The following is a 26928-nucleotide window of genomic DNA, read 5'->3' as shown; positions in this document are numbered from 1 at the left end:
ATCACACTGGTGGGTCCCACAGCTGCAGAACTAGCTATTTAATGGTGGTCAGGAGATGGAAGGAAGAGGGGTGGGGAGATTGGCTATCGTACAGACTAGGAAAGTAACATGCTCTGAGAACTATGCCCTGACATCTGTTACTACTGACAAATTTGTAAGGGAGGTCTAGGAGAGAACCAGACAAGACAGGAACAGAATACTCGTGTTCAGTATGCTCAAGTAGTGGAGACTGTATTACACTAAGCTAGGATGAAGAAAATGGCCACTGGGGCTGGGGGTTTTCTTAAGCTCAGGTCCCAGCCCGATACATGCACCTCACCCTATTACTAGCCACATAGCTTATTGGGCCAGAACAATAAACCCCAGGGAGCAAGGCGAGCCCCTTGTGACACCCATTCCATCTTTTAGTGAGCATCCCACAGCCATCACAAAACCCACCTGCATACAAGCGATGCATGAACAAGGGATTTGTGGCGTTCCATTATCCGCTCCACAGATTTCACAGTGCTTAAACCACTAACTAGAGGAGCCCCAGGAACCCTTAAACCCCATCGAGCTGCAAAACGGAATGGATCCAAAGACACAAGGAACATGATTTAAATACTCAGCATGGGCGGAATTAATACGTGGCACAGGAGACACAGAGGGGACATGGGCAGAGGACACAGGGAGGACACAAAGACACAGGCGGGACACGAGGACACAGAGGGAACGCATCATGAAATGGATTGGGACAACGTGATAGCAGACAAACCAAGTTTGGAGTCTCAGGTTGGAGATTAGGCAATGAGAATCATGAAAGAGGGAACAGAGACTTCACAAGAAGGTACTGAACTTAAGAAGAGTTACAGAGGAAACCTGGAGAACACAGGATCCCTTTACGGAAAAGCGCATTAGCTCCAGGCATTTCCAGAGTTGCAATGCTCAGTCAGCCAACCAGCATTACCTTGGGACTGACTGAAGCATTCCAGAAATGAGACAAGAGCAAAAGAAAGGAATGTATGTCAGCCCCTCCGTTACCAGTTCGGAGAAAGGGAGATAACCCCTTCACTCCCTTAAGAAAAGAATTGAAAAGAAAAATAAGAACAAGCATAGCAGACATTGCTGCTCCAGTCTGTAGGAAATATCCAAATACTTTTCTAGGACGGTATCTCTGATAAAGCAGATTTTATTTGCAATTGCAATGGCGGGCCTCCTGCAAGCAGGAGAGCACACAGAAAACAGAGTTACCTCTTTTATTCCCTATTCCCCGACGCTTCTCTCTTACCCCCTGGCTCCTCATCGGCTGAGTACTTCAGGTTCACAATCTTCTCGACACTTCTCTAAACATGGAAACACTGGACAAACAAATTTTTGCTGCATAAGCATCAATCTGTAGTTAATTAACTTATTCCACATCTGATCGTTATTTTGTGGATACCTGCTTGTCCTCCTTTCTACAAAGATAAGCTTGGGAGAGAGGCAGGGGAGTATCCTGGTGCCTGCCTTCACACCCCAACCTTCTCATGGAGTGAGACAGTCCAGCCTTGTGTAGAGGCCCTAACTTCTTTGATGTTTGCTAGATCTTTCTTTTGCTAAGAGTTTCTTATCCTAAGAGAACAGCTCTACAATGTTTTCTAATTCTTAGCACGCTATACTCGCATTGTTTGGAACACTTAACAACTATTACAGTTTTGCAATAAGGAATTAATCACATATTTCAGTAATAATGTTTCTAAAACATGCCACTAACATATACAGTATTTTACTTCTTAGATCAACTATTTCTAAGGATAAGTTACAGAATACAAATGCATTATGTTCTACTTCTTCAAACCAATTGCTTCTTTTTAATATCAAATGCAGAAACAACACTCCATTCCCACAAGTCCAGCTTCAGATCCCCTCAGAAAGGGGAAGATCAAAGCCCTACAGCAGGGAACAAAAATCAGTTGCCTCTTTCCAGGAAAGAGCACTCACCCAACAGTCCACAGCAGGCAGTCTCCAGCAAAAGATGCTGCCTTGGGGGCTGCCAGCCCTTAAATGAGGTGAGGGAGGGGTGGAGCCAGGCTCAGCCCCACCTGGTCCCACAGCTGCATTGCTTCCACCTGTGCTTGCAGGGCTGCACCACCCCTCACCAGATGCTCCATCACTGCTTCAGGCTGTGATCTCAAAGTTCCCATAACGTCATGAATAAAAAAAAAAAAAAAAAAAGTGAATTGGGTCTGCCTGTCTGGCAAGGGGAAGTTTATCACTGAATGAGCAAGGATGGCCCACATATTTTGATTCCAGTCAGATGTCCTCAAAGGCAACTGATAAAATTTCTAATAGATAGGAGAGCACAGATTTTAATACTGATGCAGCAAGATGCTGAGAAGCTGCATGTGCAGCGAAAAGGCTGCGATTACGGTGTGAGTGGAGCGAGTGCTGTTTGCCAAACTGCCAGGGTCAGCTTATGGCTCCCCAGTGAGAAATGTGCATTACCTACTCACGCAGCGATTAAAGACCATCGTGAAAATATTTTACGATTTGGTGTCCTCAGTGGGTGAAGCTGGCACCTGCCTGTAAGGCACCGTGTAGCCATTGGGCTCCAACATCAATCCCAAACCCCAAAGAAGTAGGGAGGCTGCAGCGTGCGTACTTCGTGCAGCCCCTGCGCACCTCAAGTCAGAGATCACTGACGTACCGCAGGACCCATTTCTGCTGCGGCACGACGTGGGATTGCTGAAGTCACTGCAGATCTGGAGAACAGACAAAGCATCTCCAGAACGCACTCCCCATACAACTTGCCCACATGCAGGGGGCACAAGCCCCATTTTGGGGGCAATGATCCCCACTTGTGGGGTGCTACCCTCACCCCACTGTCACAGCCATGCCCCGAGGACACCATCACCCCACTGCGCATGGCCAGCAACGTCTCCCCGGACTCCACTCCCACAGGCATCCCCGTCCTTGTCCTCAAGCCGACAACATCGGCATGGAGCAAAGCGGGGCAGGGGGCGTGGGAGGACTTGAGGGGACATGAGAGGGCACATGGGGACACAGGGACATGGGGGGACACGGAGGGACATGGGGTTGACGCGTGGGGTCAGAACTAGAGAGGCAAGAGGAGGTGGCACGTGGAGGTGACACAAGGAGGTGGCAGGCTGTGCCAGGAGTTTGAGCAGCACTGCGGGGCAGATGAGCAGTGCCAGCCCAACGTGGGGGTGATGGTGACACTCCAGGATGAGGAGCTGCTACTGTTTTTCAAGCAGGTAGGAGTTTGTTATCCATACATAATACTGCACTTGTTGTTTTCTTTTTTAAATCAGTGACAGTATGCGATCTGATCCAATGTCTTTGAAAAGTGTGGTTTCAGGATTGTCAGCTGAAACAGCAGCAGAACACAGGCCGTTGCCTGTGGGGGAAGGGACGGGGAAGGAAGTGAGGAAAGAAAGGAGGAAGCCTGAAAAAGGAATGAGGATGGCACGGGGCGAAGGAAGGGGGCGAGACATAGGGGAATGAAGGGAAAAGGACAGAATAGCGGTGGAGCAGCCTAAAAAGCAGCAACAAGCTCTGGGAGGACTGCAGAGTGCCAGATTCTGTAGCGGGTGTGTATCTGTGTGTGTATGTTGTCATTACCTGCCTGGTTTGGGGTCGGGGCTGTTGTTGCTTCTGAGCTCCTGCAGAGGGAAGAGCTTGAGCAATCGGTGCCCATGCAGAACTGCAGCACGGGGGAGCGCTTGGTAAGGACAGCCCTGCAGCCCTCAGCTGGACGAACTTCTTCCGTGTGTCCAGACTGTGAGCTGTGCAGCCGTGCCTGGCTGCACTGCTCCAGCTCAGAGTCCGCTGCCTGAAGCTGCATCTTTGCTGCCTTCCCTCCTGCCCAGAGCCTCGAAGCTGCTCCCACAGTCCTCTGCCCACCCCCAACACGCCAGAGAAGACATCTGGCAGCGGGCTGGAGGAATCCCAGCACCCTGTTTTCCTTCTGCCCGCAGCTCTCTCCTCCTCTGCCACACAGGGCACCAGCCTGCAAAATGGGAATGGTCGGGAGGAAAGGGAGCACTGGCAGGAGCGACTGCTGCAGCTGGCCGGGGGGGTCTGCGTCCCCCGTGCCCTTGTGGGCTATCTGTCCAGCTGCAGGAGGACCAGAGAAGGGCAGATAAAAAGGTGCAGCTGAGCAAGCAGTGGACCTGCACAACTCTCTGGCCATCCTCCCGATGGCAGCTGTGACACATCGATTCTTTCCATGCAGCTGAATTCATGTTTTCCATCTGTAAACTTAAGTGGAGAACTGCAGGTTTTGTTAATCTTTGTGGAAATGATGTAACGGTCCCCAAGAATCTCAGAACTGCAACTTTGTCTCTGCCTGCGTAGACCTGCTAGGGCCTAAAACTACCCGTTTTATGGCATTAAAAAGAATAAAAAGCCAAAAATGAAACCTGGAGTTGAAGAAAGACCTTGGAAAAAAACACATTAAAATGTGAACAAGACAGAGGCTGAGCAAACGTTAATATAGCCCAGTGCTTTCTGCCAAAGTGCTTTATTTCGTTATCGTTAAATTTGCCGGGCAGTTACATTTCGGTATGTGAATATTTAGAAACAGTGCAATGGATGCTGGCAAAAACGAGTCTGTTTTCTTTTTTAACAGATATTCATAAGCACTTAGCACAGCTTTCCGGGGTCTGGAGTAGTTTCCCTTTGTTTTCTTCGTCTTTTCCCCCCGCTTGTAACTTCGCGCTCTTCCCCCGTCATCACAACGCGGAACGGATCGCCACGGCCTGCGCCGCGGGTCCCCGGCAATGCCGCCGGAGTTCTTCCCGCGGTCTCTGCTGCCACCTCGTGGCCAATGCGCGGAACTGCCGCTGCCTGCTGCTCAGGCCGGCAAGCGGTACAACGCATGCGCGTACAAACGCGGAAGTGGCGTTTAAACCGCTCTGCGCCGCTAATCCGCCGCTCTCTATGGTGATCAGTCCTCCAGGTAATAGCGAACACGCGCGCGTCAACTGAAAGATAGCAATTGTTTCGACAGACCACTGCGGGGACGGGCAAGCAGCCGATTCTTGCACCGCCGGCTCAGCGATAATTTCCCCTTCTAATCCAGGATGCCCCTCGTCTATTTCCGCCGATTTATGCCCGAGCCCACCCGGGAACGGACCGGGTCGGCTCACGGCTGCCCCTCAGCGCCTCGTGGCACCCAACGTGCTTGCCGCCGCGGTGGAGGAGCAGACGTTTGGGGCTCCAGCCCCAGCCCTGCACCGCAGCGTTCCTGGAAAAGCAAGTCTCGCGAGAGCAACGCACACGGGCCAAGCTAGGCACCGCGCACGCGGCAGTCTCCGCACCGCACTACGCAGGCGCGGTTCTCGAGACAACAGCACGGAGTACGGACGCGCGATTCATGAGAAAGCACGACGCATGCGCCAGTGGTTTAAAAAAAAAAAAGAAGAAGAAGAAAAAAAAAAGCGCTACGCGCGCACTGGATTCTGTTCCGAACGGGGCATGCGCCGCACTCTGCCCGCGACGGCGCATGCGCGTGGCTGTGCCCCGCAATGCGCGTGTGCCACGTGCTCTGCGCGCGCGCCAGCCTCGACGCCGCAATACGCACGCTTTCCTCACGGCCGCAAAACGCACGCGCCGTCGTTTGCAGCGCCTCCAGTACGTTCTCGAAGCAGACCGGGGCATAAAACCGCCCGAGGAAACAGACGAGGAGCATTCTGGATCGGAAGAGAGAAAAGTGTCGCGGAGCCGGCGGTCCAAGTATTGACTGCTCACCTGCATCTCAGGGCTTCGAAGAAATGCGTGCGATTGGAAAGCTTGTGGCGCATGCGCACTACTTCCCGGGGGACCGAGCACCACTTCCGCGTGCCTGCGCGCACGCGCCCTGCTGCCTGCGGCGACGTAGCGACGCTGCCGCAATTCTGCCGATTGACCGCGTGGGGGCACCAGAGACAGCTGAAACAACCTCGATGCAGTTCCCCCGATTGGCCACGAGGGGGCGCGAGAGATCGCGGAAACAACCGCGACGCACTTTTGCCGATCGGCCACGCGGTGGCACCAGAGACCGCGGAAATCACTTCGCCGCTAGGACTGCTGTGGGTCTGCACCAAGCCATCGCCAGCCCGTTCTCTCTTTTGATGGCAGAGGAAAAACACAGAAGGGAGAGGGGGGAAGGGAAGACGACAAAGACAACGAAGGAAATCTTCGACAAACCCACCAAACCTGCGCTCAGCGCGTAGGGGTACTTGTCAATAAACAAATAACCAGCAAATTGATGTTGTCAAGATTTTTATTACTCTATTTTTTGCAGCCAGCGTCCGAGGTAATGAAAAACCTCGTACGAAGCAGGCAGATGCGTGCAGCCAAGCCATGGCTTGAAACGATTAACCACATTTGGTTTTGACACCACGTTTGTGAGAAACACTCAAAGCCAAAAAATTCAGGTTAGGCCAGGATCTCAGTGATAGCAGCAAAGTTTATTCGTCATTGCAATAACAGGCTCATGTCCCCTATTAGCGAGGGAGGGACTGTGCAACAGTCAGCGAAATTCATTCCGTTCTATACTCCAAACCCAACGCAGGTAACGCTCTCCTGGCATTCACTGGTTGAGCGTCTCAGGCTTACACTCTCCCCGATGCTGTTGCTATGATACATTTCCATATAAGGTCCATTACCAACCCGTTGTTCTTTCATATGTTTTGTACTTCTCCATGGAGATACGAGGGCCATATTTCCAAGAGTGAGCACATGCGTTCTGTCCTGTGCTGGGCTCTCTTTCTCCAGCCCGCATCTTTGCCTTGTTTTGCACCTGGCTCACTTCTACCCCAGTCAGAACGCCCCCAATCTTTAACTTTCTACTCTGTTCAACAGCTTTCTTAGTGGAAGGAAAACAGCTATTTCACAAGAGGGTTATAAGTTCAGTGAAGGTCAATACTACGTACCGAAAACACTAAAAGCTTCTACTGCAAAAACACAACCTACCTTTCACAACCAGACCCAGAACCAACCCCCAAGGAGCGCCGCCACTCACAGCTCTCCACCCGCACTCTGCACCGCCGATCACCGCCCCCTGAGCTCAGCCAGTAAGCCAGTTCTCAGCCCACCTCGTTGTCCACTCATCTAACCCACGCTTCCTCAGCTTCATTTGCAGGATGTCGTGGGAGACTGTATCGAAAGCATTGCTGAAGTGAAGGCAGACGACATCCACTGCAGCAGCACCTGAAATGGTCCATCCCACTCGGGCTGAAGCTTTGATTCCTTACACGTGCGTGTTAGGACCCAGCCTCCAGCACGGAATGAGGGCACTAGAAATTCCAGAGGTGGAGCTCGAGACAGCAGTCCATGTCCCTTGAGGGATAACAGAGAAGCAGACAACCCGAGTATGTAGTTCTTAGGAAACTTATCCTTGGCTTCAAGAGAGGGCATCTCACCTCTCCCTCCCAAGTACATCAACCCAAACAACACTTCATACGTTGATACTCCCAAGTCTTTTCTGGGAGCGGTTCGTATTCAGAGAAGGGCTACAGGTAAACGCTTTGGCCATGGTCATTTGGTCTCTAAAATCCATTTTGACAAGCGCTTTGTCAGCATCTGACCGATCCATCCTACTTTCTCTGAAGAAGGAGGGTGCCGGTGAGTACGGAACTCCCGCTTGATTTCTAGAGTTCTCATTAGCTCCTGTAGGACCTGTGAAGTAAAGTGGTTTCCCTTATCTGAGACGATATTCTACGTGATCCCATATCTAGGGATCGCGCCCAGGTGTAGAGTCCTTAGTGCAGAAAAGACAGGGACCTGTTGGAGCACCCAGAGGACCAAGGGTAAATCCTGCCTGACCGATCTAGCGGCCGTCTGTGATGGTGTCACTGCATCAATAGCCAAGTGAAGAACCACTGATATCATCCACCTGGACTTCAGCAAGGCCTCTGACACAACATCCTTCTTTCCAAATTGGAAGGATACGGATTCGGTGAGCGGACCGTTCAATGGACAAAGAACCGGCTGCAGCATCGAGTCCAGGAGCCAACGGCTCCGTGTCTGGATGGCGATCGGTGATGAATGGCATCTCAAAGGGGTCCGCGCTGGGGCTGAGACTCTTCAATATCTTCATCAGTGGCATCACCAGCGGGATCAAGTGCACCCTCAGAAAATTTGCTGACAACACCAAGCTGTGAGGACCAGTGACACACCAGAGGGGCAGGACGCCAACCACAGGGATCTAGACAGGCTCAAGCAGCGGGCACAGACAAACCTCATCAGCTTCAACAAATCCAGGTGCAGTGTCTTGCACCTGGGACAAGAGAACCTCCCACTACCAATACATGCTGGGGGATGAAAGAGCTGAGCATAGGCCTGTCCCAAAAGACCTGGTGGATGGCAAGCTGTATGTGAGCCAGCAAAGTGCCCTCCCAGCCCAGAAAACCAGCCACATCCTGGGCTGCACCAAAAGATGTGCGGTCAGCAGGTGAAAAGGGGCGATCCTGCCCCTCTGCTCTGTGCTGAAGAGGCCTCACCTGGAGTACTGTGTCCATATGAAGAGTCCTCAGTGCAGAAGAGACATGGACCCGTTGGAGCACATACAGAGGACGGCCACAAAAAAAAAAAAAAAAGAACCAAAGGATCAAACACCTCACCTGTGAGGACAGGCTGAGAGAGCTGGGGCTGTTCAGCCCGGAGAAGTGAAGGCTCCGAGGTGACCTGGTAACAGCCTTTCGATACCCAAAGGGGAGCCTAAAGGAAAGAAGAAGGGAAAATTTAGGTTAGATATAAGGAAAATATCTTTCACAGCAAGGGACAAGGGGAAACGTTTTAAGTTGAGGGAGGGAAGATTTAGGTTGGACGTCAGGGGGAAGTTCTTTACAGAGAGAGCGGTGAGGTGCTGGAACAGCTGCCCAGAGAGGCTGTGGATGCCCCGTCCATCCCTGGAGGTGTTCAATCCAGGTTGGATGGGGCCCTGGGCAGCCTGGTCTAGTATGAAATGGGGAGGTTGATGGTCCTGCATGTAGCAGGGGGGTTGGAGATTCACGATCCTTGAGGTCCCTTCCAACCCAAGACATTCTGTGATTCTGTGCAGTGGACCAGGTTGCCCAGAGATGCGGTGGATGCCCTGTCCCTTCCAAGGTGACACACAGGGCAACCTGATCTAGCTGTGAATATCCCTGTTCATTGTGGGCGAGTTGGACTAGACCATCATAAATGGTCACTTCCGAATCTAAGGAGTCTCTGGTATGATACCTGAAGCCATGTCCACAAAAGACATCGATGGCCTGGTGAGCAATCAGGGTAGGTGGGGAAGCCTGTGTGCTCAACAGCTCTGGGGAAGCTCACCAAGTAGTCCAGTCAGGAAGATTCACATCAGCCATAGAGCCTCTCTGTGCCAGTGCCAGTATTCAGCACACCAGAGGTACTGCTTCATCACACTGGTGGGTCCCACAGCTGCAGAACTAGCTATTTAATGGTGGTCAGGAGATGGAAGGAAGAGGGGTGGGGAGATTGGCTATCGTACAGACTAGGAAAGTAACATGCTCTGAGAACTATGCCCTGACATCTGTTACTACTGACAAATTTGTAAGGGAGGTCTAGGAGAGAACCAGACAAGACAGGAACAGAATACTCGTGTTCAGTATGCTCAAGTAGTGGAGACTGTATTACACTAAGCTAGGATGAAGAAAATGGCCACTGGGGCTGGGGGTTTTCTTAAGCTCAGGTCCCAGCCCGATACATGCACCTCACCCTATTACTAGCCACATAGCTTATTGGGCCAGAACAATAAACCCCAGGGAGCAAGGCGAGCCCCTTGTGACACCCATTCCATCTTTTAGTGAGCATCCCACAGCCATCACAAAACCCACCTGCATACAAGCGATGCATGAACAAGGGATTTGTGGCGTTCCATTATCCGCTCCACAGATTTCACAGTGCTTAAACCACTAACTAGAGGAGCCCCAGGAACCCTTAAACCCCATTGAGCTGCAAAACGGAATGGATCCAAAGACACAAGGAACATGATTTAAATACTCAGCATGGGCGGAATTAATACGTGGCACAGGAGACACAGAGGGGACATGGGCAGAGGACACAGGGAGGACACAAAGACACAGGCGGGACACGAGGACACAGAGGGAACGCATCATGAAATGGATTGGGACAACGTGATAGCAGACAAACCAAGTTTGGAGTCTCAGGTTGGAGATTAGGCAATGAGAATCATGAAAGAGGGAACAGAGACTTCACAAGAAGGTACTGAACTTAAGAAGAGTTACAGAGGAAACCTGGAGAACACAGGATCCCTTTACGGAAAAGCGCATTAGCTCCAGGCATTTCCAGAGTTGCAATGCTCAGTCAGCCAACCAGCATTACCTTGGGACTGACTGAAGCATTCCAGAAATGAGACAAGAGCAAAAGAAAGGAATGTATGTCAGCCCCTCCGTTACCAGTTCGGAGAAAGGGAGATAACCCCTTCACTCCCTTAAGAAAAGAATTGAAAAGAAAAATAAGAACAAGCATAGCAGACATTGCTGCTCCAGTCTGTAGGAAATATCCAAATACTTTTCTAGGACGGTATCTCTGATAAAGCAGATTTTATTTGCAATTGCAATGGCGGGCCTCCTGCAAGCAGGAGAGCACACAGAAAACAGAGTTACCTCTTTTATTCCCTATTCCCCGACGCTTCTCTCTTACCCCCTGGCTCCTCATCGGCTGAGTACTTCAGGTTCACAATCTTCTCGACACTTCTCTAAACATGGAAACACTGGACAAACAAATTTTTGCTGCATAAGCATCAATCTGTAGTTAATTAACTTATTCCACATCTGATCGTTATTTTGTGGATACCTGCTTGTCCTCCTTTCTACAAAGATAAGCTTGGGAGAGAGGCAGGGGAGTATCCTGGTGCCTGCCTTCACACCCCAACCTTCTCATGGAGTGAGACAGTCCAGCCTTGTGTAGAGGCCCTAACTTCTTTGATGTTTGCTAGATCTTTCTTTTGCTAAGAGTTTCTTATCCTAAGAGAACAGCTCTACAATGTTTTCTAATTCTTAGCACGCTATACTCGCATTGTTTGGAACACTTAACAACTATTACAGTTTTGCAATAAGGAATTAATCACATATTTCAGTAATAATGTTTCTAAAACATGCCACTAACATATACAGTATTTTACTTCTTAGATCAACTATTTCTAAGGATAAGTTACAGAATACAAATGCATTATGTTCTACTTCTTCAAACCAATTGCTTCTTTTTAATATCAAATGCAGAAACAACACTCCATTCCCACAAGTCCAGCTTCAGATCCCCTCAGAAAGGGGAAGATCAAAGCCCTACAGCAGGGAACAAAAATCAGTTGCCTCTTTCCAGGAAAGAGCACTCACCCAACAGTCCACAGCAGGCAGTCTCCAGCAAAAGATGCTGCCTTGGGGGCTGCCAGCCCTTAAATGAGGTGAGGGAGGGGTGGAGCCAGGCTCAGCCCCACCTGGTCCCACAGCTGCATTGCTTCCACCTGTGCTTGCAGGGCTGCACCACCCCTCACCAGATGCTCCATCACTGCTTCAGGCTGTGATCTCAAAGTTCCCATAACGTCATGAATAAAAAAAAAAAAAAAAGTGAATTGGGTCTGCCTGTCTGGCAAGGGGAAGTTTATCACTGAATGAGCAAGGATGGCCCACATATTTTGATTCCAGTCAGATGTCCTCAAAGGCAACTGATAAAATTTCTAATAGATAGGAGAGCACAGATTTTAATACTGATGCAGCAAGATGCTGAGAAGCTGCATGTGCAGCGAAAAGGCTGCGATTACGGTGTGAGTGGAGCGAGTGCTGTTTGCCAAACTGCCAGGGTCAGCTTATGGCTCCCCAGTGAGAAATGTGCATTACCTACTCACGCAGCGATTAAAGACCATCGTGAAAATATTTTACGATTTGGTGTCCTCAGTGGGTGAAGCTGGCACCTGCCTGTAAGGCACCGTGTAGCCATTGGGCTCCAACATCAATCCCAAACCCCAAAGAAGTAGGGAGGCTGCAGCGTGTGTACTTCGTGCAGCCCCTGCGCTCCTCGAGTCACAGATCACTGACGTACCGCAGGACCCATTTCTGCTGCGGCACGACGTGGGATTGCTGAAGTCACTGCAGATCTGGAGAACAGACAAAGCATCTCCAGAACGCACTCCCCATACAACTTGCCCACATGCAGGGGGCACAAGCCCCATTTTGGGGGCAATGATCCCCACTTGTGGGGTGCTACCCTCACCCCACTGTCACAGCCATGCCCCGAGGACACCATCACCCCACTGCGCATGGCCAGCAACGTCTCCCCGGACTCCACTCCCACAGGCATCCCCGTCCTTGTCCTCAAGCCGACAACATCGGCATGGAGCAAAGCGGGGCAGGGGGCGTGGGAGGACTTGAGGGGACATGAGAGGGCACATGGGGACACAGGGACATGGGGGGACACGGAGGGACATGGGGTTGACGCGTGGGGTCAGAACTAGAGAGGCAAGAGGAGGTGGCACGTGGAGGTGACACAAGGAGGTGGCAGGCTGTGCCAGGAGTTTGAGCAGCACTGCGGGGCAGATGAGCAGTGCCAGCCCAACGTGGGGGTGATGGTGACACTCCAGGATGAGGAGCTGCTACTGTTTTTCAAGCAGGTAGAAGTTTGTTATCCATACATAATACTGCACTTGTTGTTTTCTTTTTTAAATCAGTGACAGTATGCGATCTGATCCAATGTCTTTGAAAAGTGTGGTTTCAGGATTGTCAGCTGAAACAGCAGCAGAACACAGGCCGTTGCCTGTGGGGGAAGGGACGGGGAAGGAAGTGAGGAAAGAAAGGAGGAAGCCTGAAAAAGGAATGAGGATGGCACGGGGCGAAGGAAGGGGGCGAGACATAGGGGAATGAAGGGAAAAGGACAGAATAGCGGTGGAGCAGCCTAAAAAGCAGCAACAAGCTCTGGGAGGACTGCAGAGTGCCAGATTCTGTAGCGGGTGTGTATCTGTGTGTGTATGTTGTCATTACCTGCCTGGTTTGGGGTCGGGGCTGTTGTTGCTTCTGAGCTCCTGCAGAGGGAAGAGCTTGAGCAATCGGTGCCCATGCAGAACTGCAGCACGGGGGAGCGCTTGGTAAGGACAGCCCTGCAGCCCTCAGCTGGACGAACTTCTTCCGTGTGTCCAGACTGTGAGCTGTGCAGCCGTGCCTGGCTGCACTGCTCCAGCTCAGAGTCCGCTGCCTGAAGCTGCATCTTTGCTGCCTTCCCTCCTGCCCAGAGCCTCGAAGCTGCTCCCACAGTCCTCTGCCCACCCCCAACACGCCAGAGAAGACATCTGGCAGCGGGCTGGAGGAATCCCAGCACCCTGTTTTCCTTCTGCCCGCAGCTCTCTCCTCCTCTGCCACACAGGGCACCAGCCTGCAAAATGGGAATGGTCGGGAGGAAAGGGAGCACTGGCAGGAGCGACTGCTGCAGCTGGCCGAGGGGGTCTGCGTCCCCCGTGCCCTTGTGGGCTATCTGTCCAGCTGCAGGAGGACCAGAGAAGGGCAGATAAAAAGGTGCAGCTGAGCAAGCAGTGGACCTGCACAACTCTCTGGCCATCCTCCCGATGGCAGCTGTGACACATCGATTCTTTCCATGCAGCTGAATTCATGTTTTCCATCTGTAAACTTAAGTGGAGAACTGCAGGTTTTGTTAATCTTTGTGGAAATGATGTAACGGTCCCCAAGAATCTCAGAACTGCAACTTTGTCTCTGCCTGCGTAGACCTGCTAGGGCCTAAAACTACCCGTTTTATGGCATTAAAAAGAATAAAAAGCCAAAAATGAAACCTGGAGTTGAAGAAAGACCTTGGAAAAAAACACATTAAAATGTGAACAAGACAGAGGCTGAGCAAACGTTAATATAGCCCAGTGCTTTCTGCCAAAGTGCTTTATTTCGTTATCGTTAAATTTGCCGGGCAGTTACATTTCGGTATGTGAATATTTAGAAACAGTGCAATGGATGCTGGCAAAAACGAGTCTGTTTTCTTTTTTAACAGATATTCATAAGCACTTAGCACAGCTTTCCGGGGTCTGGAGTAGTTTCCCTTTGTTTTCTTCGTCTTTTCCCCCCGCTTGTAACTTCGCGCTCTTCCCCCGTCATCACAACGCGGAACGGATCGCCACGGCCTGCGCCGCGGGTCCCCGGCAATGCCGCCGGAGTTCTTCCCGCGGTCTCTGCTGCCACCTCGTGGCCAATGCGCGGAACTGCCGCTGCCTGCTGCTCAGGCCGGCAAGCGGTACAACGCATGCGCGTACAAACGCGGAAGTGGCGTTTAAACCGCTCTGCGCCGCTAATCCGCCGCTCTCTATGGTGATCAGTCCTCCAGGTAATAGCGAACACGCGCGCGTCAACTGAAAGATAGCAATTGTTTCGACAGACCACTGCGGGGACGGGCAAGCAGCCGATTCTTGCACCGCCGGCTCAGCGATAATTTCCCCTTCTAATCCAGGATGCCCCTCGTCTATTTCCGCCGATTTATGCCCGAGCCCACCCGGGAACGGACCGGGTCGGCTCACGGCTGCCCCTCAGCGCCTCGTGGCACCCAACGTGCTTGCCGCCGCGGTGGAGGAGCAGACGTTTGGGGCTCCAGCCCCAGCCCTGCACCGCAGCGTTCCTGGAAAAGCAAGTCTCGCGAGAGCAACGCACACGGGCCAAGCTAGGCACCGCGCACGCGGCAGTCTCCGCACCGCACTACGCAGGCGCGGTTCTCGAGACAACAGCACGGAGTACGGACGCGCGATTCATGAGAAAGCACGACGCATGCGCCAGTGGTTTAAAAAAAAAAAAGAAGAAGAAGAAAAAAAAAAGCGCTACGCGCGCACTGGATTCTGTTCCGAACGGGGCATGCGCCGCACTCTGCCCGCGACGGCGCATGCGCGTGGCTGTGCCCCGCAATGCGCGTGTGCCACGTGCTCTGCGCGCGCGCCAGCCTCGACGCCGCAATACGCACGCTTTCCTCACGGCCGCAAAACGCACGCGCCGTCGTTTGCAGCGCCTCCAGTACGTTCTCGAAGCAGACCGGGGCATAAAACCGCCCGAGGAAACAGACGAGGAGCATTCTGGATCGGAAGAGAGAAAAGTGTCGCGGAGCCGGCGGTCCAAGTATTGACTGCTCACCTGCATCTCAGGGCTTCGAAGAAATGCGTGCGATTGGAAAGCTTGTGGCGCATGCGCACTACTTCCCGGGGGACCGAGCACCACTTCCGCGTGCCTGCGCGCACGCGCCCTGCTGCCTGCGGCGACGTAGCGACGCTGCCGCAATTCTGCCGATTGACCGCGTGGGGGCACCAGAGACAGCTGAAACAACCTCGATGCAGTTCCCCCGATTGGCCACGAGGGGGCGCGAGAGATCGCGGAAACAACCGCGACGCACTTTTGCCGATCGGCCACGCGGTGGCACCAGAGACCGCGGAAATCACTTCGCCGCTAGGACTGCTGTGGGTCTGCACCAAGCCATCGCCAGCCCGTTCTCTCTTTTGATGGCAGAGGAAAAACACAGAAGGGAGAGGGGGGAAGGGAAGACGACAAAGACAACGAAGGAAATCTTCGACAAACCCACCAAACCTGCGCTCAGCGCGTAGGGGTACTTGTCAATAAACAAATAACCAGCAAATTGATGTTGTCAAGATTTTTATTGCTCTATTTTTTGCAGCCAGCGTCCGAGGTAATGAAAAACCTCGTACGAAGCGGGCAGATGCGTGCAGCCAAGCCATGGCTTGGAACGATTAACCACATTTGGTTTTGACACCACGTTTGTGAGAAACACTCAAAGCCAAAAAATTCAGGTTAGGCCAGGGTCTCAGTGATAGCAGCAAAGTTTATTCGTCATTGCAATAACAGGCTCATGTCCCCTATTAGCGAGGGAGGGACTGTGCAACAGTCAGCGAAATTCATTCCGTTCTATACTCCAAACCCAACGCAGGTAACGCTCTCCTGGCATTCACTGGTTGAGCGTCTCAGGCTTACACTCTCCCCGATGCTGTTGCTATGATACATTTCCATATAAGGTCCATTACCAACCCGTTGTTCTTTCGTACGTTTTGTACTTCTCCATGGAGATACGAGGGCCATATTTCCAAGAGTGAGCACATGCGTTCTGTCCTGTGCTGGGCTCTCTTTCTCCAGCCCGCATCTTTGCCTTGTTTTGCACCTGGCTCACTTCTACCCCAGTCAGAACGCCCCCAATCTTTAACTTTCTACTCTGTTCAACAGCTTTCTTAGTGGAAGGAAAACAGCTATTTCACAAGAGGGTTATAAGTTCAGTGAAGGTCAGTACTACGTACCGAAAACACTAAAAGCTTCTACTGCAAAAACACAACCTACCTTTCACAACCAGACCCAGAACCAACCCCCAAGGAGCGCCGCCACTCACAGCTCTCCACCCGCACTCTGCACCGCCGATCACCGCCCCCTGAGCTCAGCCAGTAAGCCAGTTCTCAGCCCACCTCGTTGTCCACTCATCTAACCCACGCTTCCTCAGCTTCATTTGCAGGATGTCGTGGGAGACTGTATCAAAAGCATTGCTGAAGTCAAGGCAGACGACATCCACTGCAGCAGCACCTGAAATGGTCCATCCCACTCGGGCTGAAGCTTTGATTCCTTACACGTGCGTGTTAGGACCCAGCCTCCAGCACGGAATGAGGGCACTAGAAATTCCAGAGGTGGAGCTCGAGACAGCAGTCCATGTCCCTTGAGGGATAACAGAGAAGCAGACAACCCGAGTATGTAGTTCTTAGGAAACTTATCCTTGGCTTCAAGAGAGGGCATCTCACCTCTCCCTCCCAAGTACATCAACCCAAACAACACTTCATACGTTGATACTCCCAAGTCTTTTCTGGGAGCGGTTCGTATTCAGAGAAGGGCTACAGGTAAACGCTTTGGCCATGGTCATTTGGTCTCTAAAATCCATTTTGACAAGCGCTTTGTCAGCATCTGACCGATCCATCCTACTTTCCCTGAAGAAGGAGGGTGCCGGTGAGTACGGAACTCCCGCTTGATTTCTAGAGTTCTCATTAGCTCCTGTAGGACTTGTGAAGTAAAGTGGTTTCCCTTATCTGAGACGATATTCTACGTGATCCCATATCTAGGGATCGCGCCCAGGTGTAGAGTCCTTAGCGCAGAAAAGACAGGGACCTGTTGGAGCACCCAGAGGACCAAGGGTAAATCCTGCCTGACCAATCTAGCGGCCGTCTGTGATGGTGTCACTGCATCAACAGCCAAGTGAAGAACCACTGATATCATCCACCTGGACTTCAGCAAGGCCTCTGACACAACATCCTTCTTTCCAAATTGGAAGGATACGGATTCGGTGAGCGGACCGTTCAATGGACAAAGAACCGGCTGCAGCATCGAGTCCAGGAGCCAACGGCTCCGTGTCTGGATGGTCATCGGTGATGAATGGCATCTCAAAGGGGTCCGTGCTGGGGCTGAGACTCTTCAGTATCTTCGTCAGTGGCATCACCAGCGGGATCGAGCGCACCCTCAGAAAATTTGCAGACGACACCAAGCTGTGGGGAGCAGTGACACGCCAGAGGGACGGGACGCCAACCGCAGGGACCTCAACAGGCTCGAGCAGCGGGCACAGACAAACCTCATCAGCTTCAACAAATCCAGGTGCAGTGTCTTGCACCTGGGACAAGAGAACCCCCCACTACCGATACATGCTGGGGGATGAAAGGGCTGAGCCTAGGCCTGTCCCAAAAGACCTGGTGGACGGCAAGCTGTACGTGAGCCAGCAAAGTGCCCTCCCAGCCCAGAAAACCAGCCACATCCCGGTCTGCACCAAAAGATGTGCGGTCAGCAGGTGAAAAGAAGTGATCCTGCCCCTCTGCTCTGTGCTGAAGAGGCCTCACCTGGAGTACTGTGTCCATATGAAGGGCCCTCAGTGCAGAAGAGACATGGACCCGTTGGAGCACATGCAGAGGATGGCCACAAGAAAAAAAAAAAAAAAGAACCAAAGGATCAAACGCCTCACCTGTGAGGACAGGCTGAGAGAGCTGGGGCTGTTCAGCCCGGAGAAGTGAAGGCTCCGAGGTGACCTGGTAACAGCCTTTCGATACCCAAAGGGGAGCTAAAGGAAAGAAGAAGGGAAAATTTAGGTTAGATATCAGGAAAATATCTTTCACAGCAAGGGACAAGGGGAAACATTTTAAGCTGGGGGAGGGAAGATTTAGGTTGGACGCCAGGGGGAAGTTCTTTACAGAGAGAGCGGTGAGGTGCTGGAACAGCTGCCCAGAGAGGCTGTGGATGCCCCGTCCATCCCTGGAGGTGTTCAAGGCCAGGTTGGATGGGGCCCTGGGCAGCCTGGTCTAGTATGAAATGGGGAGGTTGATGGTCCTGCACGTAGCAGGGGGGTTGGAGATTCACGATCCTCGAGGTCCCTTCCAACCCGGGACCTTCTGTGACTCTGCGCAGTGGACCAGGTTGCCCAGAGATGTGGTGGACGCCCTGTCCCTTCCAAGGTGACACGCAGGGCAACCTGATCTAGCTGTGAATGTCCCTGTTCATTGTGGGCGAGTTGGACTAGACCATCATAAATGGTCGCTTCCGACTCTAAGGAGTCTCTGGTATGATACCTGAAGCCATGTCCACAAAGAACATCGATGGCCTGGTGAGCAATCAGGGTAGGTGGGGAAGCCTGTGTGCTCAACAGCTCTGGGGAAACTCACCAAGTAGTCCAGTCAGGAAGATTCACATCAGCCATAGAGCCTCTCTGTGCCAGTGCCAGTATTCAGCACACCAGAGGTACTGCTTCATCACACTGGTGGGTCCCATAGCTGCAGAGCTAGCTACTGAATGGCAGTCAGGGGATGGAAGGAAGAGGGGTGGGGAGATTGGCTATCATATAGACTAGGAAACTAACAGCATCCCCTGACAATTGGGATGGAGATACCTGGGGCGATCCAGACGAAGTGGTCCAGTAGAAGACAATCCTTTGTTTCCTATGAATACGAAGCCAGGTCTGCCATAAAAACAGAAAGAACCCTAGGACCCTGGGGTGGACAGCCACAGCGTGCTCTGAGAACTGTGCCCTGACATCTGTTACTACTGACAAATTTGTAAGGGAGGTCTAGGAGAGAACCAGACAAGACAGGAACAGAATACTCGTGTTCAGTATGCTCAAGTAGTGGAGACTGTATTACACTAAGCTAGGATGAAGAAAATGGCCACTGGGGCTGGGGGTTTTCTTAAGCTCAGGTCCCAGCCCGATACATGCACCTCACCCTACTACTAGCCACGAAGCTTATTGGGCCCAGGGAGCAAGGCGAGCCCCTTGTGACCCCCATTCCATCTTTAAGTGAGCGTCCCACAGCCATCGCAAAACCCACCTGCATACAAGCAATGCACGAACAAGGGATTCGCGGCATTTCATTATCCGCTGCACAGATTTCACAGTGCTTAAACCACTAACCAGAGGAGCCCCGAGAACCCTTAAACCCCATCGTGCTGCAAAACAGAACGGGATCCAAAGAGACACGGAACATAGTTTAAATACGTGCCCTTAAACAATACTCAGCATGGGCGGAATTAATACGTGGCACAGGAGACACAGGGGACGTGGGCAGAGGACACAGGGAGGACACAGACACAGGCGGGACACGAGGTCACAGAGGGAACATGGAGGGGGATGCAGAGGGTATGCGTCATGAAATGGATTGGGACCACGTGGTAGCAGACAAACCGAGTTTGGAGTCTCAGGTTGGAGATTAGGCAATGAGAATCATGAAAGAGGGAACAGAGACTTCACAAGAAGGTATTGAACTTAAGAAGAGTTACAGAGGAAACCTGGAGAACACAGGATCCCTTTACGGAAAAGCGCATTAGCTCCAGGCATTTCCAGAGTTGCAATGCTCAGTCAGCCAACCAGCATTACCTTGGGACTGACTGAAGCATTCCAGGAATGAGACAAGAGCAAAAGAAAGGAATGTATGTCAGCCCCTCCATTACCAGTTCGGAGAAAGGGAGATAACCCCTTCACTCCCTTAAGCAAAGAACTGAAAAGAAAATAAGAACAAGCATAGCAGACATAGCTGCTCCAGTCCAGCTTTGGATCCCCTCAGATCAGAGGGCAAAGATCAAAGCCCTACAGCAGGGAACAAAAATCAGTTGCCTCTTTCCAGGAAAGAGCACTCACCCAACAGTCCACAGCAGGCAGTCTCCAGCAAAAGATGCTGCCTTGGGGGCTGCCAGCCCTTAAATGAGGTGAGGGAGGGGTGGAGCCAGGCTCAGCCCCACCTGGTCCCACAGCTGCATTGCTTCCACCTGTGCTTGCAGGGCTGCACCACCCCTCACCAGATGCTCCATCACTGCTTCAGGCTGTGATCTCAAAGTTCCCATAACGTCATGAATAAAAAAAAAAAAAAAAAAAAAAAAAAAAAGTGAATTATGTCTGCCTGTCTGGCAAGGGGAAGTTTATCACTGAATGAGCAAGGATGGCCCACATATTTTGATTCCAGTCAGATGTCCTCAAAGGCAACTGATAAAATTTCTCCTAGGTAGGAGAGCACAGATTTTCATACTGATGCAGCAAGATGCTGAGAAGCCGCATGTGCAGCGAAAAGGCTGCGATTACGGTGTGAGTGGAGCGAGTGCTGTTTGCCAAACTGTCAGGGTCAGCTTATGGCTCCCCAGTGAGAAATGTGCATTACCTACTCACGCAGCGATTAAAGACCATCGTGAAAATATTTTACGATTTGGTGTCCTCAGTGGGTGAAGCTGGCACCTGCCTGTAAGGCACCGTGTAGCCATTGGGCTCCAACATCAATCCCAAACCCCAAAGAAGTAGGGAGGCTGCAGCGTGCGTACTTCGTGCAGCCCCTGCGCTCCTCGAGTCACAGATCACTGACGTACCGCAGGACCCATTTCTGCTGCGGCACGACGTGGGATTGCTGAAGTCACTGCAGATCTGGAGAACAGACAAAGCATCTCCAGAACGCACTCCCCGTACAACTTGCCCACATGCAGGGGGCACAAGCCCCATTTTGGGGGCAATGATCCCCACTTGTGGGGTGCTACCCTCACCCCACTGTCACAGCCATGCCCCGAGGACACCATCACCCCACTGCGCATGGCCAGCAACGTCTCCCCGGACTCCACTCCCACAGGCATCCCCGTCCTTGTCCTCAAGCCGACAACATCGGCATGGAGCAAAGCGGGGCAGGGGGCGTGGGAGGACTTGAGGGGACATGAGAGGGCACATGGGGACACAGGGACATGGGGGGACACGGAGGGACATGGGGTTGACGCGTGGGGTCAGAACTACAGAGGCAAGAGGAGGTGGCACGTGGAGGTGACACAAGGAGGTGGCAGGCTGTGCCAGGAGTTTGAGCAGCACTGCGGGGCAGATGAGCAGTGCCAGCCCAACGTGGGGGTGATGGTGACACTCCAGGATGAGGAGCTGCTACTGTTTTTCAAGCAGGTAGGAGTTTGTCCCCATACAAGTTGCCCACATGCGTAGGGCACAAGCCCCATTTTGGGGGCAATGACCCCCACTTGTGGGGCACTACCCCCTCCCGCCTTCCCCCACTATCACAGCCGTGAACCAAGGACACCATCACCCCACTGTGCATGGCCAGCAACTTCTCCCAGGACTCCATGCACCCCACAGGCATTCCTGTCCCTGTCCTCAACCCCACGGTGACATCAGCATGGAGCAAAGTGGGGCAGGGGGCACAGAGGGACTTGAAGAAACATGAGGGGACATGGGGCTGATGTGTGGGGTCACAACTACAGAGGTGAGAGGAGGTGACATGTAGAGGTGACACAGGAAGTGGCAGGCTGTGCCAGGAGGTGCCGGTGCCATTTGAGCAGCGCTGCAGGGCAGATGAGCAGTGCCAGCCCAACCTGGGGGTGATGGTGACACTCCAGGATGAGGAGCTGCTGTTGGTCTTCAAGCAGGTAGGAGTTTGTTATCCATACATAACACTGTACTTGTTGTTTGTTGTTTTGTTTTAAATCAGTGATAGTATTTGGTCTGATGCAATGTCTTCGAAAAGTGTGGATCGTCACCTGAGAACAACAGCAGCACATGAGGCTGCTGCAGGGGGAAGGCATGGGGAAGGAAGTGAGGAAAGAAAGGAGAAAGCTTGAAAAAGGAATGGGGAAGGCACAGGGCGAAGGAAGGGGGCAAGACGTAGGGGAATGAAGGAAAAGGACAGAATAACTGTAGAGCAGCCTAAAAAGCAGCAGCAAGCTCTGGGAGGACTGCAGAGTGCCAGATTCTGTACCGGGTGTGTATCTGTGTGTGTATGTTGTCATTACCTGCCTGGTTTGGGGTCGGGGTTGTTTTGCTTCTGAGCTCCTGCAGTGGGAAGAGCTCGAGCAACCGGTGCCATCGATGCAGACCTGTAGGATGGGAGAGTGCTTGATAAGGACAGCCTGCAGCCCTCAGCTGGCTGCACTGCTCCAGCTCAAAGCCCGCTGCCTGCAACTGCATCTTTACTTCCTTCCCTCCTGCCCAGAGCCTCAAGGGTGCTCCCACAGTCCCCTGCCCACCCCCAAAATACCAGAGAAGACATCTGGCAGCGGGCTGGAGGAATCCCAGCACCCTGTTTTCCTTCTGCCCGCAGCTCTCTCCTCCTCTGCCACACAGGGCACCAGCCTGCAAAATGGGAATGGTTGGGAGGAAAGGGAGCGCTGGCAGGAGCGACTGCTGCGGTTGGCTGGGGAGGGTCTGCGTCCCCCGTGCCCTTGTGGGCTATCTGTCCAGCTGCAGGAGGACCAGAGAAGGGCAGATGAAAAGCTGCAGTTGAGCCAGATGGACCTGCACAACTCTGGCCATCTTGCTGATGGCAGCTGTGACACATCGATTCTTTCCATGCAGCTGAATTCATGTTTTCCATCTGTAAACTAAGGTGGAGAACTGCAGTTTTTGTTAATCTTTGTGGAAACACTGTAACAGTCCACACTAATCTCAAAACTGCAACTTTGTGCTGTGACTGCCTGTGTACACCTGCTAGGGCCTAAAACTACGCATTTTATGGCATAAAAAAGAATAAAAAGCCAAAAATGAAACTTGGAGTTGAAGAAAGGCCCTTGGAAAAAAATACATTAAAGTATAAACAAGGCAGAGGCTGAGTGAACATTAATATGGCCCTGCGCTTTCTGCCAATGGGCTTTAATTTCATTATCATTAAATTTGCTGGACAGATGCATTCTGGTATGTGAAGATTTAGAAACAATGCAACAGATGTTGGCAAAGAGAAAAATTAAAAAAAACTCTTTTTTTTTTTTTTTTTTTACAGCTATTTATAAGCATTTAGCACAGCTCTCCTGGGTTTCGAGTAGTTTCCCTCTTTTTTCTTCGTCTTTCCCCCCACAACGCCTCCACTTCTAACTTCGCGTTCTTCCCCCGTCACCACAAGACACAGAACGGAACGCCAGGGACTGCGCCGCGGGTCTCCGTCAATCCGTCAGAAAAGTTCTTCCCGCGGTCTCTGCTGCCACCTCGTGGCCAATGCGCGGAACTGCCGCTGCCTGCTGCTCAGGCCGGCAAGCGGTATAACGCATGCGCGCAGAAACGCGGAAGTGGCGTTTTAACCGCTCTGCGCAGCTAATCCGCCGCTCTCTATGGTAATCGGTCCTCCACGTAATAGCAAACATGCGCCCGTCAATTGAAAGATAGCAATTGATTCGACAAACCACTACGGGGACGGGCAAGCAGCCGATTCTCGGGCCGCCGGCTCAGCGATAATTTCCCCTTCTAATCCAGGATGCCCCCCGTCTCTTTCCGCCTATTTTTGCCCGAGCCCACCCGGGAACGGACCGGGTCGGCTCACAGCTGCCCCTCAACGCCTCGTGGCACCCAACGTGCTTGCCGCTCCGATGAACCAGCAGACGTCCCCTTCCACCCCCAGCCCTGCACCGTTCCCCAGCCGTTTAAAAGCCCTCTCAGCGGCTCTGGAACGCGAGCAGCTCGGAGATTCACGGTCGCGGTGCTGGCGTGCTTCAGCACCAACATGGCAGCAAACCGGGACCGGCAAGTCTCGGGAAAACGATATGCAGGCGCGATTCTGGGCACTGCATTACTCAAGCGTCAGTACTGGCGCTGCAGTGCGCATGTGCCGGTATCGGCTGAGCGCTACGCATGCGCCACTCTCGGCAGAGCACTGTGCATGCCCAGGCCCATACACTGCACAGCGCAGGCGCTACCCTCCGCCCCACACTACACCTGCCACTCGCGCACCGTATTGCGCACGCGCGAGCCTCGTAGAAGCAGTCCGCATGGGCCACTCTCGGCATGCATGGCGCATGCACATGTATCGGCACAGCACTACGCATGTGCGAACATCAGCACCGCACTGCGCAAGCGCTACTCTCGGCATCGCACTGCGCAAGCGCTACTCTCGGCATCGCACTGCGCATGTGCAAGTCTCGGAACTGCAGTGCGCATGTCCCAGCTTCTACACTGCACTGCGCACGCGCCACGATCGTCACGGCGCTGCTCACGTGCCGGTCTCGAGTAGGTGCTACGCATGCGCCGGCCCCCGTGACTGCAATGCGCCTCGCGTGACACTGCACTGCCCGCGTGGCAACGCGCACAGATCATTTCACAGGAGCATTTTGGAGTAGGTACCTACGCGTCCGTTGTTTTCGACTCCTCATTACGCATACGACGGGCGCAGGGGTCGCTGGGGGCCGGAATTGTCTGTTCCCGAGGCATGCTCGAGTGCCAAACCGTCCGAGGAAATAGACAAGGCGCACAGCCGATTGCAAGAGAGAAAACCATTGCTGAGCCAGAGGTCCAGGAATCGACTGCTCGCCTGCACCCTAAGGCTTTGTAGATATGAGTGCTATATATAGATCGATCGATCGATCGATCGATTGGTATTTTGGCGCATGCGTGCTATCGCCTGGAGGACTAACCATAAGAAAGCTCGGCGGATTTGCTGCGCAGAGCGACGAGAACGTACATATACCACTTCCGCGTGCCTGCGCGCATGCGTCCTGCGGCACCAAACGTTCACGGCCGCAATTCCACCGATTGGCCACGAGGGGGCACTAGAGACCGCTGAAACAACAACGAGGACTGGATGGACGTGGAGCTGCGCCACAGCTTCTGGCGCTCCGTTCTCTCTTTCTCGGGAGGGCAGAGGAAAAACGCAGTTAGGTGGGGGTGGAAGGAGGAGAAAATTACGTCAATTGGAAAAAGACGAAGAAAACCAAGGAAAACTTCTCTACACCCAGCAAACCTCTGCTAAGTGCTTAAGAATATCTGTAAATAAATAAGTAAGTAATCAAATTGATTTTGTCATGCTTTTTTTTTTTTTTTTTGCAAGCGTCTGAGCTGATGAAAAAGCTGGTATCAATTGGACATGTGTGCACAGTGAAGCCAAAGATGGCTAGGAACTATTAACAATTGTTACATTGCAAAACAATCGCAATGCAAAACAGCCATTCAACTTCAAGAAAAAAAAAACGCCGTAGTAACAACTTCCATACCTGGCCACACCACTCTGAGATCCCATCTGGGGATCCCGAGGCTCGTAAGTATTCACTGGATCAGTTTTGATATCGAGCCATTTGTCATCTGTTCTTCCATTCACAACCAATGCCAGGATCTGCCGCAGGGCATTCTGACCACGGGCACCGCGGCTGAACTGTTTTATTAACAGCGGGATTCCCAGGCGTGTTTTCAAGGATTTGGTCTACTTCTGACCCAAAGGAAGAGTTAATACAAAACATAAGGTACGCGTAAGTCATCATGAGGCATGCTTCTCAGCATCACCTTTGGGAAACAGATAAAGGATTTGTCATAAAAGTCTCAGTACAGCAGTAACATACAATGCTATATAGGAATAATACAAGAACACTTTGCGAGGAGGCAAGGAACTTTACGACCCCTGTCTAGGAAATCCAGCACCGTTTGCCTGTAGACTCCTCTTTGGCAACTGTTCTAGATCCAGCTGTACATTCTGTTCCAGAGTACAACTCAAAACTACAAAGAAAACAAAGGGAGACCTACATAGGCAGAAGAACAAGAATGGTATGTTTCTTTCAGTAATTTTAAATAAGTAAGCAAGCAATCAGCAAAGAAGGCATTCCTGGCATACCACTATGGGAAACAAAGCAGCAGAGAAGAAAGTATCTACATTTCCCTCAACTACTGCTCCATGGAAAAAAGGGGGAGGAAAGGGAAGTGGAGGGAAGGACTACAATGCCCCAACACTGCAGCGCATCACAAAGACCACACCGACACATGGAAGCCTCTATATCAAGAGGAGTGCTCTAGGAGCTGCATGAGAAGCTGCATACTGAGGGAAGGAGAAAAGATGCTGCTTTTTTTCCCCTCTTCTCTTTGCTCAAAGCTTTCAAACCTCCCTTTGGCTTGCTCAGTATCGTCGTGTCAGAGAGCTGCTTCTTGTTCTCCTTATAAAGCTTTACGCTGTGAGAAATGACATCCTGCAAAGAACAGAGAAGGACAGATTCCACACTTAAATATTCCAAAACAAGCAACACTGGAAAAAGTTGCACCTGAGAGGCTGCTTTCTTGCATGTAGAAAAGTCAGAGGCAAGGTATGTCTGGGGCTGATGAAAGGGAACATCATTTGTTAGAGCAGAGAATTCTTCATTCTGCCCCCAAATTCCTGAGTTTGTTGAGAACCCTGGAAGGAGTAATCACTCTGAGCAGTAATTACTATCAGATCTGGTAGCTGAAGATGCTTGAAAACATTTTTCTTTCTAAACTGGGCTTCAAGCCACAATCCATTTTCTATTTTGCTGCCTCACTGCCTATACATACTCTGAGAATGATGGCACGTTTTGCTGCCAGCATCAGCCCAAGAGTTGGAGCCTCCTTTGGAACTGAACTTTACTGCCTCAGTAACTATTTACTCTTGGCACCACTTTAGAAACATCATACTAAGCAATCTTCCTAACAAACTTGATGTTTTACCTCAAACTGGCATTATCTCTTGCAAATACAGATTCAAGGCATATTAGCATTATTAATTTG

General features: G+C 51.9%; 1 protein-coding gene across 3 annotated transcripts; it reads right to left on the bottom strand.

Moving 5' to 3' along the window:
• Positions 1–13406: 13406 nt before the first annotated feature.
• On the bottom strand, positions 13407–24826 carry LOC149916065 (uncharacterized). 3 transcript variants are annotated; one of them, XM_090150570.1, is made up of 4 exons: positions 19304–19770; positions 18868–18936; positions 17950–18045; positions 13407–17604 (listed from the first exon to the last, which is right to left on the bottom strand). In XM_090150570.1, the coding sequence occupies exons 1-4, from the start codon at positions 19340–19342 to the stop codon at positions 17185–17187; spliced, it is 624 nt and encodes a 207-aa protein (XP_090006696.1). In that variant the 5' UTR covers positions 19343–19770; the 3' UTR covers positions 13407–17184. The 3 variants fall into 3 exon arrangements, 1 of the variants encoding a protein (XP_090006696.1); XR_016471211.1 differs by lacking the exons at positions 13407–17604; positions 17950–18045; positions 18868–18936; positions 19304–19770 and adding exons at positions 20734–20880; positions 22236–22319; positions 24550–24826; XR_016471210.1 differs by lacking the exons at positions 13407–17604; positions 17950–18045; positions 18868–18936; positions 19304–19770 and adding exons at positions 20931–21983; positions 22236–22319; positions 24550–24826.
• Between the last annotated feature and the right edge of the window lie 2102 nt (positions 24827–26928).

The sequence above is a fragment of the Phasianus colchicus genome, chromosome 14 (assembly GCF_987193195.1).
Source record: "Phasianus colchicus chromosome 14, bPhaCol1.hap1.1, whole genome shotgun sequence".
NCBI lineage: Eukaryota > Metazoa > Chordata > Aves > Galliformes > Phasianidae > Phasianus > Phasianus colchicus.
The sequence above is the reverse complement of the archived record's forward strand: the minus strand, read 5'-3'. Positions and strand labels throughout refer to the sequence as shown.

Excerpts from the sequence above, each read along its gene's own strand:
- LOC149916065 (XM_090150570.1), bottom strand. The coding sequence starts at position 19,342 with ATGCCGCGAATCCCTTGTTCGTGCATTGCTTGTATGCAG. Across the intron at positions 18,937-19,303 it reads CGTGCATTGCTTGTATGCAG|ACCTGGCTTCGTATTCATAG; the intron begins GTGGGTTTTGCG and ends TTTTTATGGCAG. Across the intron at positions 17,605-17,949 it reads CTCTCAGCCTGTCCTCACAG|GTGCAAGACACTGCACCTGG; the intron begins GTGAGGCGTTTG and ends CTCTTGTCCCAG.